Source organism: Centruroides vittatus, unplaced genomic scaffold (assembly GCF_030686945.1).
Source record: "Centruroides vittatus isolate TY-2023 unplaced genomic scaffold, ASM3068694v2 contig_875, whole genome shotgun sequence".
Taxonomy (NCBI): domain Eukaryota; kingdom Metazoa; phylum Arthropoda; class Arachnida; order Scorpiones; family Buthidae; genus Centruroides; species Centruroides vittatus.
The window spans coordinates 913,678-931,811 of NW_027122567.1; the positions used below are offsets into that span (position 1 = coordinate 913,678).

General features: G+C 24.1%; 1 protein-coding gene across 1 annotated transcript in view; it reads left to right on the plus strand.

The window, feature by feature from the left end:
* Nucleotides 1–17,698, plus strand: part of TH1 (negative elongation factor complex member TH1) — a 47,997-nt gene extending 30,299 nt beyond the window's left edge. The window contains exons 13-16 of the mRNA XM_067279576.1: nt 13,217–13,312; nt 13,381–13,521; nt 17,368–17,497; nt 17,585–17,698. Of these exons, the coding sequence (XP_067135677.1) occupies nt 13,217–13,312; nt 13,381–13,521; nt 17,368–17,497; nt 17,585–17,604 (387 nt within the window). The 3' untranslated portion in view covers nt 17,605–17,698. The remainder of the gene's footprint in view (nt 1–13,216; nt 13,313–13,380; nt 13,522–17,367; nt 17,498–17,584) is intronic.
* Nucleotides 17,699–18,134: the final 436 nt, after the last annotated feature.

Below are 18,134 nucleotides of genomic sequence, written 5' to 3' on the forward strand. Positions count from 1 at the left end.
TTTGTAAATGAAACATTAACACATTCTAACCAATTTACAATTTTATGACATTTTATTCTTATAACAAAGTCAGTGGGAAGAATGTGCTTGGTTGTTCATCATTAGTTCTTTAATTCTGTGCATAAGTTTAGAAACTGTGATTTTTATTTTTTTATTTTTTAACATTCATTGATGATCTGTATTTAGTTTTAATGGTTGCCAATGCTGAAAATCTGCCTCATATAATTAGAATATAACAAAAAGAATTAAAACTTATGGGGCACTGTTACCTACTTCTGGATACTCCTGCTTCACCAAGATGTAAAACACAAGTACTGATGAAGAAATAAATTTCAGTTTCAGCATGGAGTATGATGACTTATCTATAAATTGTTCTTGTTCTCCAATGATGAGTGTTAATGAAAGTTCTGTATTGAAGTGATCTTTGATCCAGTTGTATTGGTCAACCTCTTCTAAAAAGTATATGTCAAAGTAAATAGTCATGTTAAATGTTCTACAAACACAGACTTCAGTTCTTCATTCAACTCCAAGTCATTGTCTTCTAAATACATCTCATCCAACTTTTCTCTATAATAGTAATTTCTTTTTGAAGGCTGAAAGTTTGTGCAACAGATGCTTTTATCTACCATATTTCCTGCACTTGAATAAGCACCTGGGCACTTATTCATTTTCACAGATCAAAATCCCTGGCACTTATTAAAAGCTGGCAACTATTTGATACCCAGTGCTTAATTTTACAGTTGATTATTTTGACTATCAAAATTTGTTTTGTTTCAGTACAGAGATACAGTTGGTCAAAGTAATACACCATAATACCTAAAGTAGTTTTTTTAGTCAAAACTGAAAAAAAAATGCTTTAGGTTCCCTATTGCTAAATTTTAAAAACAACTATCTGTATTTTTATTATTTTTTGTTACTAAATAACTACTACAAGTAACTACTACAATTAAACAAAGCTATTACATAAACAACAAAAATGATTGTTTTCATACATAGCCAAATAATCACCTTAAACTATCTCTCTATAATGATCTATATATCTATATGGCTGGGTTTAATATACTTATATATGATTATTTTCTTCAACTTATTATTTGATTTTTCTCAATAGTTTAACTAATTGTGACAGCAAATACTGGTAGAAGACAGTTGTTTTTATGACATATTGTCCTGGCCAAGAATAATACCATGTGTGAGAAATGTTCAACAGCACATTTTCACACAAATTTTTTAAAATGGAAACTTGTTCTAGAAAATCTGTTCTTATCAATGTTGTACTTTATTTACCATGGTCTGAAATGAAATATGTTTTATACTGACAATGCAAAAATTGCAAAATTTTGCAAATTTTATTTTAACATGATTCAACTAAGTGCCAGGGAACTTATTCATTTGCATGGATCTAGATCCCTGTGGTTATTGACTCCCAGTGCCAGTCCCAGGTCAAGAAAATACAATAACTTGCTTTTCTCAAATTTTGCAACTCAAATTTCACCCACTTCTAATTAAAATAAAAGGTCAAAACTTTGAGGATATACCTAAGTCCAATGCAATGACAATACATTTTAATAATGTTTTAGGGGTAGCCCACCCCCATCCTCACCTCCCTGAAACCTAATGAACATAACCAAAATAAGTTTTTTAATTTTTTAAAATATATTAAAATAATTTTTATAGCTTTAATTAATTTGTATTTATTTCAGCAATCATATAATTCTTAAATCAAAATGGGAATAAGAAAGTAACACTAAGAAATAAATCATTCTCTTTGAATAGTGCTCTGCCAATATATTAAACTGAAAGCAATAAATGTTTACAATACTGGTATGTTAAATTTTAAAATGTTGAAATGCCAAAACCAATAAAATACCAACTTTTATTGACAATGTCAAACATTTGTATTTGTTTTCAACAATAAATATCAGCTCTGTACTTCTTTTAACGTAACAATTTCTCTAGCTGTCAGAAGATTGCACTATGGTGTTATACTGCAATGACCTCTCCAGAATTTTTAACACTAGTGGTCTCCTGGCAGCCTGGAAACTTTTATTAAAAGAAGTAAAAAGTTGATGTTTATTATTTACAACAAACACCGACGTTCAAAATTGTCAATAAAAGTTGATATTTTATTAATAGTGTAAACATTTATCAGTTTTAATTTGATATATCTGTTACCAACAAAACCCGATTTTACGCCAAACTAGTTTGGCCTAAGCAAAACTAGTTTGGCTTAAGCGTGTCAGGCCAAACTAGCTTAGAATTATTATTCAAGTATATTAATGGTTAAATATATTAATAGTTAAAAGGCAATCAATTACATGAACAATATTTATTCAAACATAGTCTACTTAATTATAAAAAACGGAGTTAATGTTACCCTAGATATCGAAGATGGTGGCTTGTCTCGGATTCCAGAAATCAGAAGACAAGGAACAGCGGGGGGACACGTTCTAACCCAGCCTAACCTATTCTAATAAATTACCATAATTATTAGCAACCAAATCATTTGAATAGGTTAGGTTATGTTAGAACGTGCGTCCCCACTGTTCCCTGTCTTCTGATCTCTGGAATCGGAGACGAGCCTCCATCTTCGATACCTAGGGTAACATTAACCAAAAACGGTATTGATTAGAAGTGACACAACACTTGTACAAAATTATAAAATAAAAATAAGCTAATCAGTACTTATCAGTTTGTATTTTTTTTATTAAGCCATGCACTTTTAAAGGTAATTAACTTTCGAAAATATTTTCATTCAAACGAAATAATAAAAATAACTTTTAAAATCAAACTAAAATTAAAAATGAACTTATTTGTGTTTTATGATGAACTTAAATTAACCATTAATATACTTGAATAATAATTCTAAACTAGTTTGGCCTGACACGCTTATGCCAAACTAGTTTGGCGTAAAATCAGGTTTTGCTGGTAACATATCAGTTATCAGCATAGCACTAATAGTAAGCTAAAACTACTATAAAAAAAATTACAAGCCAACCAATGCCGTATGTCATCAGGCTAGATAACGGCTATAATACTAATAAATTATGAAATAATTTGGTTCTAGAGGGAGGCGTTAGGTGTCGTCTCTTAATAAACTTAATAATTATAATTTTTAATTAAATAATTTAGAACTACTGGAAGAAAAGAATTGGCCTGGAGCAAGACTCAAACACAACTCCTGCTTACCATGCAGATGCTGTTTATAATGTATCAGGTTTTAGTGATTTTGTTTGTTTAAAACTACCATTGCAGTACTCTTAGCAGAAGTGAAATGTTCTTGAGAGTCACGATGCTCAGTTTGAAAAATGTTTAGTTTAAGATTGACTTTATATTCACAGATTTAGAATAAAATTTTTATATTTTTTTCAAAATAATGAAGTTGTAATTAGCATACAAAAAATTGTGTAATGAAAAGAATGCAGATAGAATATTGAAATAAAATTTGTAGTATTGAATCTAAAACAACTAAATAAAAATATTAACAATGCAGTACAATAAATGAATGGTTTTATTAGTGATACTTCATTTTTCTTATTTATATTTAGGCCATAATTTTATATTTCTAATAAAGGAATTGTAATTTAAAAAATGTTAAATTTTGCATTAAATAATTTTTGATTTGTTAAACTATAAGGCCATAAATTGTTTCTTTACATAAAATGTTAAATTTAATAGGCTTCTTGAGGCTCTTAATCTGTTATGTAAAATGCATAAATAAAGTGCATAAATTGGAAATGAAATTTTATTTTATTCAATGGAAAAGAAAGCTAAAGTTTATTTATAAAAGTTTTGGTTTGCTAAAGACTGTAACTAAACTTAATCTGGATCTACAATTTTTTTATGGATAATTCAAGTCAGAATATTCCCCATTCCTTCCTTACCCTTGCTATGACTCATGATCCATGAACAGTGGGTTGTTGTTATCTACGACTCATTGTTGGTCATCAGCCAGATGAGCACATTGGGGCTAGTATCATTTATTATTAGTTAGTAACATTATAACAAATCTAATGTTGTCTGTTTTATTCAAAACAGGACTCAAAAAGTTTAGTTTTCAAAATCTGTATTCTGTACAAGAATCTTTTTCACTCTAAAACAAATAATAATATGACTTAAAAAGTCATTTTATTACTGTTTGTGTTTGTTGAAAAAGAGTTTTTAAAATTTATAAAATTAAATTAATATTTTATTATTACTGTACTTTAATCAAAACTGAAAGCTTTTTCTTGTAATAATTAAAAAATTGGGATTTTTAAAAATCAGTTTGTTTATTATATTTTGTTTTGTTTTTACTTGTTTGTGATAAAAGTTTTTGTATTAATCACTATTAGACATAGTCACATTTTTTTCTTGTTTTGTTTAAAAATCTAAAAAACAAACTTTAAATTTTGTTGAATTCTCATAGTAAATAAAGTTGTCTTCTGAAATAGACAAATTTTTAAATAATTATTTGTACAAGTTTTCTTTATTTTCGATTTTATTAAATTCTACGTAAGAATTAACTGTCATAATTAAGTGAAATTTCAGAGTATAATAAAAATCAAGCTAATGCTTTTGTTCATTATTATCATATTAACATATCAAATAATTTGTTTGTTTTCTTTGTTGAGTGCTGAAATACAAAGCTGATGCAACACTCTTTTCCTTAGGGTAGATCATCATTTCTCAACTCTGTTCAGATTTACTGCCTTTCTTTTATTATGCGAAGTAACTCATTATAAGAGCAAATTGTATATTTATAAACTTTCATACTTTTTACAATTACAGTTTATTTATGAACTATAATACATTAATTTAGTATGAAGAAATCTTATAATCCACTATTGACATAAAGAGCATTATCATAAATTTTTCTAACAGAATTTAACATTTAAACTATTGAAACTTGTATTAATAAACGGGAATAGAAAAGAATATAATAGATAATTGGATTCAATTACTATATGTTTTTTTCTTTCATTTCTTTCAGAATGAACTATTGGAATGTCACTGTCATTATTAAAATAATTTTAATCTGAAGTGTTATCTCAATTTAATACTTTTGATTATTAAAATTATTTTAATAATGGCAATTTTTTTGCTTATAATATTTTAATGAAAAATTTATTTCCATCATTCTCATTCATATATATATAAACCAGTATATCAGTATATATATGATGGTTCTGATTTATATACATAAATCCTAGAACCATTTTCATCCAGTTTGTTATGAGTATTGTGTTGTGTAGTAAAATACGTAGTAAAACTGTTATGATTATGTAACAGTTATTTTGAATTGAAATCATGTCTATATCTAAAAATGAGCAGTAATTTTATTAAGACAGTTTAAATGGTCTAATTTTTATCTTTAATGATATCCATTGAATTATTAATTTTTATAGTAGCAATTAGTAAATAAAATAAGTAAAATTGTAGCAGGTGAAAACTAATGTTTTGGATCTTCTTAGAGATTAAAAAAAAGAGGAGGAAAATGAAATGGTTGAAATTGCTACATAAAAGTTATCTTTTTATACAATAGAATCCAGTATTGTTGTAATTATGATATTGATATAAGTTGCTTAATTTTATTAGAATTAGCACATTCCAAAACTTGTAAATTAAAATAAATTTATAAAACTTTACTTATTTAATCAGTTATAATTATCATTATCTACCAGTAAACAGGCATTTTTAAGCTGTCTTTTTATGCTGTTAAATGTACAATCATTAACAGTCTTAACAAGTTCTTTAATTGTTAAACTTTTATTATATTAATTGTTATTTGCTTGCAGTACATTAGTTTAAATTGCTGGAATTTATTATTTCAGTTATATATTAGCTGTTAAAGACAGTACTTTGAAAAGACTGCAGATGAATAACATTAAATAAATTACTAGTTTTTTAATCTTTAAGTTATACATTTTTTTAATTGTTTAATATGCTCTTTTAATATCAGTTAATAAAACTAAATTTCCATTATTAAGTATAGTCTTACTTGGTTATCCTTTTTAATGTTGTTAGTATAGGTGAGTTCCAAAAAGATTGCAATAAGTAGATTCTATTGTATTTATTAAAAAATATTTATATTATTATATTCAAAAATCCTTGATTAATTATATATGGTTTTTTGCTGTTACTGATATTTTGAAATTTATTAACAAATAATGATTTTTGAGATAATTATAAAAACAATCAAGTTATTTTTAATCTGTTTTTTAAATTCTTATCAGAAAGCCTTTGTTTCAAATAAAACAGAAGCTGATTACGCTATTCATAATAAAATTCACTTGCCTATGCAAATAAATAATTCTATAAAAACAATCTTATCTATTAATTTTATATTATTATTTTTATTTTACTTACATAATATGAATATTTACTGATAAATTTTAATTTTGTAAAATAAAGTAGATCAAAAGTCTATTTTATTAAGATAAATGCTGAGTAAGAAAAATAAAATTTTAATAAAGTGTAATGTGGCATTAGGAAAATAAATATTGCACAAAAAATATATTAATATAAAAAGTACACAACAAAATTATGTTTCTGTTTATAAAAAGACTAAATAGAAAAAATCTATAAAATCACATTAGTAAGCAATTTTGGTGTTTGTATGATTTACAGTATTAGTACGTGAAATTCTGACATATAGTATTAAATAAATCTTATTATGTGTAAAACTTAATTTGCTATATGTTCACACAAAGTAGTTACAAAGTGTTTACAAAATTGACTGCTAATTCAAGCAATCAAGAGTGGAGTCAAAGTGTAATGAGTGATATTTACAGATTATCTATATTTTTTTTTATCCCTGTAACTTTCAGTTGAATTTTTTAAAGAAAATATTTTTAATACAATTAATTTATTTAATTTTAACCTATTTATGTTAAATTAATTATTAAAAAAATTATCTTAATTTTAATTGTATGAAACTGAAAAATTATATTGGTTTGGGGATGTATACATAGCTGTACCACCCTAAATTTCAGTGTATATTTATGAGATAATTGATTTTAATATGTACAAACCATCTGCAGACAAAATATAAGTGTTACATTCCTGAAATGTGTAAGTTATTAAATTCATTTTCAATTTGAATTTATATTTATCAATGTTTTATATTAAATAAATAATAAAGTACATTTAACCAAATCAACTAAACAACCAGTATTTAATCATTTATGTGTTGTTAAATCCTTTACATTAACTTCAATTAAATATAATAATAAATTAAATAAACTTTTTAAAATATATATCAAATAGTTGATGAAAATTATAATTAATGAACTTTATAAATAATTTATTTCATTAATTTTAAATAAAATAAAATTTATTAATTGAATTTTTGATTGTTTGTTTAACTAAGTTATATGATATAAGGCAGCATTGTCATGTTGATTTTTAATAAACATTTGATTTAATTTTATTTTAAATTTAATTTTGCATTTGAATTATTTATATTGATTTAAGAATTTTTAATTAAATCTATATTATCGAAATATTTAAATGAGTTGAAAGAAAAATTAATGAGTATTCAATCTTTCAAAGAATTTCAGTTCTTTTATAGTCACTAATGTGTCAACTTCCAGAAAGAATATAACGATTTGTAAAATTTGAACATTGTTTAATATAAAAGATAGATATTTTTAAGTTTAAATTCTTTAGCTTTTCAGGATTAAAATAATACTTTTTGTATCTATCAGTCATGTAATCTAAGAAATTAGCTTTGAATTCTATTCACAATTATTTGTGTAACTTCTAAGTTGTGTTTTTTACTTTTCTTGCTAATTTTATATAAATCAGTCTTTGTAAAATTAATAGTTTTAAAAATGCTGGATGATACCTGAAGATAAATTTATGAACTTTAACTGCAATTAAGAATATTAAAAAAATACACAATAGATGAATATCCATGAGACAGAATTTTATAAGATTTTAATTATGAAAAATGTTAAAAAAAATTTTAAACGCAGAAGAAAGTGATATTTTGCATGGAAATCAGGATAAAAAGATATGAATACGTAGGAGTGGTCAGCAAGAACGTTAAAAGAAAGTGTGATAAAATAGTACATCTTTAACTAGAAAAACTCTTTTCTGAGAGAGAAAGTAGGTTAGTTAAAATGATTTTTGATGTTAATGAGGTAAATATTACAGAAAAGATTAATATTTTTGAAAAAATCAACATAAAAATGTGATGTTTAAACTCTTCTAAAGGGTGAAAATGGCTTTGCACGTGTTATATATAATTATAAGTGATTTGTTTTAGATTATATTTTTTAACTCTTATTCTGTCCATATATTCATCTATGTTGTGTATTTTTTTTAATTACAACAAAAAGTTTATAATCTGAAGTCATTCAAAAATTAAGGATGAGACGATTAATAAGAAATCAATTCCTCCAAAATTAGGCTAGAAAAATTTCTGAAATTAATATGCACTTGAAGATATATGTCAATCATATTCTTACATTCAAAGGTAGCAAAGAAGTATCTATTGTTGGCTTGATGCCAAACTGCGTATGTAATTATTTAACCTATTTTCCAAGTAAAATAATTAAATAATAAAAAAGGTGGAAAAGTCAGGGACTTTGAAATTTTCTGCAAATGTCAGAGAAAATTCATGGAAATTTTTATATAAGAACAGAATATTTGTGATTTTTCTGAATTTTAACAGATAGTGATTTTAAAGTATATGAAATAAATTTTAAAATACAAAAACAAGTAAAAAGTTTTCTAAAATAAGAATCTATTAAATACTTAATATTATAATAAATAAATAAAGTGAAATTAATGCTATAACTTAAAACATAATTTAGTAATTAGTTTGCTGATTTAATAATAATACTATTTCCTTTTTTAATAAATTGATTATTACATATTTTATTATTAAATTATTTTATATATATACATAATATGTATTATCACAAAATATATAAAATGTGTATTAATTTAAATAAATAAATATTAAAATTGAAACATGTAAATATACTCACATAAATAAACAAGCCTGAATGTATAATTCATGCTTGGTTCCTTTTGTATAATAAATGTATAGTAATGTGAATAAATCTGAAATGTATAATAAATTCAGCTTGATTATTTGATTAGTAAAATTGTAAGTATTAACGCAATTCTCAAATGTTTGTTTTTTTTAAAATAATAATAATATAATTAAATTTTTTAAAATTAAAACTTGTCCTTTATTTCAATCTGTAACATTGATAATTGACAACAAAGGAGTCTGTTTAGATTTCAAACATAAACTTTTTTCATAAAGATATGGCATTCATACATATAGTTTAACAGCATTATCTTATGTTTACTTTAAAGTATATAGGTGCTAATTAAATTGGAAAGTATAATAGTACAATATGGCTTAAAGAAAAGTTCAATAGTTTTTAAAAAATATGGACCAGTTTCAAATATTTTTTTTATTGTTATGCTATCTATTCTTTATTTAGATCACAAAGCGATGCCAAGAGGAAAATATCACTTCTTCATTAACTAAACAATAGAAGTAATAAATCTCCAATAAAAAGTAGCATTTAGAAAAAATAATTATCATATTTAAAAATTTTATAATGCTATTTCTTTTTTTACAAATTGATTGTATAATAAAATTACATTATGAATTTGTTGACAGCAAACCAATTACAATTGATATTTTTACATGAAAATTATATAATCTGCTCTACTGGATGAAGAAAATATTTTTAGCAATTTTGATTTGTTAATCACTAATTAAACTATAAGTTAATTAATGCAACAATTATTTATTTAAATTAAGAAATAGAAAATTGACAGATTAATGCAAAAATAATGGATGATGATTAAATTATAAAGTGAATAATCTTAAATGAAAAATGATCAGTTTTGCAATGTATGTTATTACTTTTAATTTTCCTTCTCTAAATCGTTATTGATGATAACCTGCTTGATTTTAATCTTTATTTTTCTCTCACCATACTGATAATCTAAATTGAACATTTTTCATTTTCTATATAAATTTTTAAAAATAAAGTAAGAATATTACAATAACGGATTAATACTTAATTTACATTAATTCAATTTATGGACTTCCTCAATAATGTGTTTTATATTGATGCATTAGGTTTGTATATTTATCTAAATTTAATATACCGTATTTTACGGACTATAAGACGCACCTTAATTTTTAAACAATTTTTTAAAAAAACACCTATAAGACGCACCTGAATTTTGGAGGCAATTTTTCAAAGAAAAAAGTGCGTCTTATAGTCCGTAAAATACGGTATCTGTTTTTAAAAATTCCTATTAAGAAATATGATGCATATTTTATGCACACAACAATTTTTGAAGATAGTGAAAGCTCTTTGCTAATCAATTTAAAACTTATTGTATTTAAAGAATAATGTGTGTGTGTGTTTATTATAATCACATTTACTAATTCATTAATTTACTAAATTTTTGTTTCTCATCAAGTTCTCTATAAATTTCTCACATGCTTATGTTATTTTTCCATAGTTGTACAGTAGAACTTGGATAATTTTAACGTTTTTAATTCAAATGTGTTGTGTTAATTTGGATAGTTCCTATAGAACCCTTGACTTTCCTATAGAAGTAATTAAAAATTCCTGTTTAATTCAAACATTTTTGGTTAATTTGAAGTAAAATTGTGTGAAGTTTATGAAAAATTACTTCTAATATTGGGGAAAATGTGTGTTTAAGCACTAACATTGGTAGCATTGATTGGGAAATTCCAGAGTACCTGTATTCAGCATGTTTCTTAACTTCAGCTTAAAAATTTTCTTTTTAGCTTTAAGATGGTTTGTTGAGGAATTCACTTTAGCAAACAAAATATATTTTTGAAAAAGTTTTCTTTTTTAAAAAAATGTAATTGATAAAAGTATCATATGTAATATTAAAAACTGTAATACAATAAAGTATACCTATACTCTACTGTAATAAATTGTTTGTTAATTTACTGTTACAGTTTTGTATTTTATTTACATATTTTTAATGCCAATATCAAACTTGCATAATTCAAATTTTGTTTTTCAGTCCCTTCAGCTTCTAATTATCCAAGTTCTAGTGTATTTCTGATTTATGTAAATGCACAAGTAATGGTGAAGTTTTATAATGATATATTTTTTAAATATTTGTGCCTCTAGCTGCAGCTGCACTAATTTGCAATATACTCAGCATTTCATACATTATATATTGTATCATTTTTTCTTTTTTGAACTCTTCGTCCTGTGGACACTAAGAGGATTATATATTGTATAAGAATTGTTACTTTTAATCAGTTTTACAGTATGTATTATTAATTTTAAAAGTTTAAATCAATAATACATACAGTATTGTAAAACTTTTTTCCCTTTAGCTGTCATTTTATTATTTCTATCTTTTATCAAAAAATTAAATTATTGTTCTGAAAACTAGTAATAGATTGTCATCATTTTATCAAAAGTCTTTCTATTTTCCTACATGCTGCTAAATTAAAGAAGAAAAATGATATTTCTGATATATATTTTCCAAAATATTTTAAGATTTTCAAGTTAGATATTTTCTAAATTTTATAAAATTGCATTATATATAAATTTTACATTTTATTCGCTCCTCCTATCAGATTTTATATTTCTATAAACATAAATACAACAAACAGATTTTTATCAATATTTATTTTTTTTATAAAATTTATTCCAGTTGCAATTTTTATGATATTTATAGTTTATTCATTTTTAAATAATGTTAAAAATACCTTAAACAAATATATTAAATAATTTTTGAATTTTCTGTTCACTAAAACTTAAATTTGGATTTTTTTTTTACTACTTCATATTACTACCTTTATTTAATATTTATATATAAAATTCATAAGGTTTAGTTTTTTATGTAATAACAATTTAATAGAAAACATATTGAAAAATCAGAATTGTATGAACTGAAATTTAAATATAAAAATATGAAACAATAGCAGAGACTTCAATATTATCTATATATATAAAAACGAATGTATGTGTGTATGTGTGTTTGTCCTTCATGCATTACCACACCATTTATCCGATTGCCATGAAACTTTGGGAAGTTGTTTAATACATTCCCGCGAAGGTTTGTGGCATATGTGAAGATCACCATTTCCCCCCTTTCAAAAATATATTTATATATGGATTAAGGCTTTTATGTCCAACAGATGGCGCTAACTTCAGACGACCTAAGTTTGCTTTTCTGTGAGGCATTATGCTTTTCTGTGAGAATGGACCTAAGCAGATCATTTTCTACCTATCTATATAAATAAAATACAACGTTTGTTTGTTCCTACAGATTCCTTTGAAATTTTGACACAACGTTGCATTCGAATACGCACGTGTTTTTATATAATATACATGTCGAAATTCTCCCTACGGGGGGAGATGGACGGGATTAAGGCTTACCGTGAAGAACTCGGCTTCTATTTATACTATTTTACATGCAGTTTTTTGCGTTTTTGATTGCGTTTTAATAGGTGACGTCAACAGAATATACACTAAAAAGAAATTTTTCGATATTCCCCAGCGGGGAAAGGGACAGGATTAAGGCTTACTGTGAAGAACTCGGCTTCTATTTATACTATTTTACATGCGGTTTTTTGCGTTTTAATAGGTGACGTCAACAGAATATAAACTAAAAAGGGATTTTTTGAAATTCCCCCCATGGGGGAAGTGTTACACATTTATAATAGATACATTTTGAGCCACAACAACGCGTGTCCGGGTCAGCTAGTTTATAATAAAAATAAAAGTTTTATTATATGCATTCAGTTTCTTATCAAAAATTTATTATGTACAGTATATTTGTATTTTATTATGAAATAATGAAAAATTTTGATTTCTCAAATTTTCATATTAACAGTCACATAAAGTAATTGAAAATTCCTGTTTATATTTCTTTCTGAATATTAATTAAAAATGAATTTGTAATGTTTCAAAGTATACATATAATTACTTGATGATGATAAATGTCATATGTTTCAATTGTTTAATATATTGATAGCTTACAATTTTTTTTTTAATTTTTAATAAATTAAGTCTGTAATAAAATCTGTTACTATATAATTTTATATAGCATGAATTGGAATTTTAACTCTTAATTTTTATTTTATAAAAATAATTAAAATTGTAGAAAAATTTTTTTATTGCGGTGTTTTTTCTTCTCAACAAATTCATCAGAGTGATTATAGTTAATTTAAATTATGTCTATTTAATTTGTATAGGTAGCAACATGTCATAATACTTTACATCAAAAAGTACTTGATTTATTAATTAGATTGTTTGAATCTCCTCAAGAAGAACTTGATGTTCTTGTTCAGGTAAATAGAATTTTTAAAAATAATTTTTTAATTAAGGATATGTAACAGTGTATATTTTATTATTTCAGTTAGAAATGAAAAAAATGCTTTTAGATCGAATGGTGCACCTGTTAAGTAGAGGATGTACAGTTCCTGTTGTTAATTATATTAAATCTTGTTGGCAAAGACAAGATACAGATGTATCTTTAATACGTTATTTCGTTACTGAGGTAAATAAATGTTTTTGGTCAAGTTATTAAATGTAATTTTTCATTTCTTAAATAATTTTAAAAAGTAATTACTATAATTAATTGACTGTAACTAGAATTTATGACTATTGTAACTATTATTAACTCATTTTCTTTATTTTATTATGTAATCAATTGTAAATTATGATTTAGATATTTGTGAATAATATTTATATATTAAATATGTGTAATATATGTAGTGTAAGAAGTTGTTTGTGGGGAATGTGGAGGGAAGGAGAGGGTGTAGAAGTCTGAGGAAAAGGTGGACTGAGCAAGTGGAAGAGTGTCTGAAAGAGAAATAGATTCTGAGTGAAAAAAAGGTGCCGAGAGTGTGTGAAAAGAGTCATGAATGTGGAAGAAGCAAAAGAGGTTAGACAGAAATGGCACAAAATTGTTGGGTATGGAGCATAGTGCATGATTTCAACACGATCCAGTGTGAAAGTTTGGGTGAGTGTTCCTGGTGTGCTATGCCCTGCCCATACGATGTTCTTCAGAGAACTGAAGCTTGCAGGGTGTTGTGCACAGGAAAGTCACTTTTTTCTTGGCCAACCCTTTAGGGAATGCTGTGATAGTATAGATAGATAGATAGAAATCTTTATAAAAATGTGTGTATAAATATATCATCAATAACATTTTAAAAATATATTATGATATTAATTACTTTTATTCTCTGAGTTTAGAATTATTGTTATTTTTTATATGAAGTAATTAGTATATGGTATAATAGTATCAATTCTACGATTCTAGAAATATTGAAAATTAAAGTTTTATTATTGTTAAGCTTAAGTTTCAAATTTATAGAAGTGTTTGGCATTAAAGTATAAAGAATTGATATAAAGATATTATATCAGTCTTTTTATATTTTAAAAGAAAAGCTAAAAGTGCTTAGTAAAAACTAAGATTTCATCTATTAGTTTTTTTTAATTATAATGAGCCCTCAATCAATGTAATAAACTTTTGAGAGTATAAAGTAAATTGAAGTTTCTTATAATTATATAATCATTATTATGAAGACAGGTAATGCATGATTTCAACAAGACCCAGTGTCTTTTGAAAGCTGTTTCCAAATTACTAATTATTTACTATAATTACTAATTATATTTAATATTTCTTAACACTTATTAGTGCAAGCACTAATAAGTGTTAAGAAATATTAAGATATTTACTAAAGCAATTAAATTATGGTTCAATACAACATATTTAAGAATTGATATTAAATACTAATTAAGTATAACATGCATTTTTCCATTGAATTCAGAATTTTTAATATTAATTCTTAAATACGTTGTAGTGAACCATAATTTAATTGCTTTAGTATACATCTTAATATTTCTTAAATGTTAAAAATTGCATAGCCTTGAGCACACAAGACTATGCAGAGAAACCCTACACAGTTTCATCACTTAGTTTTTTTGATGGTGTTCAGCCATTTTCCTTTTCGGTACCAGAAAGATGTTTTGTCATGCGACAAACTATACCATTAGCTTTCATAAGACCTGAGATAGGATTTGTCTTCATGCACAGGGGGGTAGGGGTTGCAGTTACATGGCATCTAAACCAATTAATAGTCCACTGCCAATTACCTATACTACAATATGGTTGCCTTTAGTTATTACATAGCAGAAACAAGATATATGGTAAATTGGTACAATATTTGTGTCTTCATTCTGTATAATTGAATGTTGTAATAATTTGAACTGATTATTACTATGATTACTAATTTTAAATAGACTTTAATTAAGATTTATATTTTTGATTATAAGATTGTAAAAAACTCCAAAAAATTTTTATAATTTTTTTAAACTATCTTTCTCTTGATTGCATTATGTAATGCATGAATGAATCAAAGTTTTTTACTTATTTTGTTTTTATTTCTCTTTTGATCATAATTTGTTTCATTTAATTTGCATTAAAAAATCTAAGTAACTTTAAATGAGAAATATTTTAAATAAAATTAAAAAAATCTGTTGTTAGAAGACTAATCTTAAAATTTATTTTTTTTAAGCTAAAACATCTAGTTAGTATGTTAATTCTTTTTATAAAATTTTAAAAACATTATAAAATGCAAGAATAATTAAAATGACTATTCTCGGAATGTGCCTAGATGATTTTTTTCTTCTCGTACATTCCAAATATTTCTATTATTAATACTAATAATATAATAATTATTTTTTGTTTACTATAATAATGTTTTTAGCAACATAAATGACTGAACATTTTAGAAAATATAAAATTTAATAAAAATAAGAATAAGTTTTAAAAAAATTCCATAATCAATGTATTTATAAATTGAATGATCACTGTGGTAGATAAAAGTGTATTTTTTTTCTTTTTTGTTATTATTCTTTCTTTCTTTTTTCTTTTTAATAAACTACTGGATTTACAAAGATTTTTGGTTTACAAGAACTCTGTCATCCTATCTCATAAATAAATTTTTAGGTTTACATTAAAAATTATTATATAATTTAACTATTTATATTAGAGAAATGTTATAAGTCCATTTAAAGAAACATTTTGATAATTTTTATGTATGTGTAATACATATTAATGAAAAATTGTAATTGTCTTGAAGTTTGATCTTATATATACAAATGTACCACCAGACTAATTCTGTAGAAGTTTTTAGTATGGAGTACACATTGATCTTAGTGATGAAAAAAAAATTGATTAACTACAGTTTCTAATTCATTATTATTTATTAAAATTAATCTGTTGTATTAGATATAAAGAAACTAATAACTGAAGCATAAATTTAGCACTGATAACTAACTAACCATTTTCAAAGGCACATTGTATTAATATAAGGATAAATTTCAAAGTAAGTTAAAGAAAAAGACTAATATGAAAGAAATTATAAAAAATTTCTTTTAAATTTGTGTCATAAAACATTAGGAAGCATCCAATCTTCTAGCAGGTTGTACTTGCTATTAAAAAAAAAAAAAAATAGTTGTTAAAATCACGATTTGACAGAATGTTCTCAGAATGCTAAACATGCATTACTATTTGTATTATTGAACATAAATAATATATGAAATTTAATTATTCTAAAACATTTATTTTCTTTCTTTTTCACTTATAGAAACTTGTTAAGGAATTATATTACGCATGACCATTTTACTTTACTTCAATGTAATTTATTTTATATTAATATATAAAAATATATAAAATAATATATATTTATTTTTATTATTTTATTTTATATATATATATATATATATATACACATACATACATTTAAAGTATTAATGTAATAATGTTCATAAATTCTGTTCTATATTTTGTATTTATTTTACTATATTCATATACATGAAACTATTCCAAAGTAAAAATAAATCTTGATGAAAAAGTTGTTCAGAAGGAATAATCAAGAAAACTTTGCTCCAGAAATCTAAGAATCAATACTTTACTAGCTGAATGTTGATTCCATATATTTTAGGATTGGAAATTTCTTGAATGTATTGACAGAAAATTATGATTTTATGAAAACCTTTACTCTTTTTTTCAATATTTATTTTAATACTAGTGATTTATGATTTAAAAAATCAACTTCTACATCATATATCTGTATCTTATTTAAAATCAATGATTTATACACTTAATATTATTTATTACTGTATTTCTTCTATTTTTATTGCAGAAAACATGTTTTTCTTCTTAATTATCTGTTATGTAATCAAAATTTATCAAATTGCAATCCAAATAAATTGAATTTTTTAAAATTATTTAACAGTTTTCTATTTAGTTAGTTGGTTTTTAATGCAATAACTTGCTGTTTACAGCTAATCTTATTAGAAATAATTAATTCTTTTTAACTTTTTTATTGCTTAGGTATTGGATATGATTGCACCACCATATACACCAGAATTTGTTCAACTTTTCTTGCCTCTTGTGGAAAATGAAGAAATTACTAGTAATATGAAGTGGGAAGGAGACAACGATCCTGTGGCAGAATTTATTGGTTGGTATTTAAGTTGTTTGTCATTCTAGATTATTGATAAAAGGTTCAAAATTTGATTTTAATTGAAATTCACATTTCTGTTTACAGTGCACTGTAAATCTGTATAAAGGAAAGCCAAATCAGTATAGGAAGTACAGTACAATCAGTTGTTGTGATAAGTTTGTTTTATAAATAAATATTTTTTATTATTTTTAAATTTTATACTGGAATATTTGAAGTTACTTATTTCTCAAACAATAGACATTTCAAAATATTTAAACTTTAATATATTTTTTGTTACGCATATGTAATCAAAGGGCATTGTCATTAATCTGTGTACAAATAATTTAAAGCAATTTCTTTCAAAATGCTAATGCTGTTTACAATTAGATATTTAAAATAGATGTAATTACAAGTAAATGATTTATACATGAAAAATTATAATGAGAAGGAATATATTTAATCAAGATAAAAACTTCTTTAATGATTATTTATAAAATTGGAAACTAAACAATAGTTTTATCTAAATAAAATGACTTTCTGAATATAATTATATAATTCTGTATTATCAAAATTTAATTATCCTAAAGTTTATAAAACACAAATGTATAAAAATATTAATTTTATATAATATTTAGTCGGTATTTAATATTTCTTT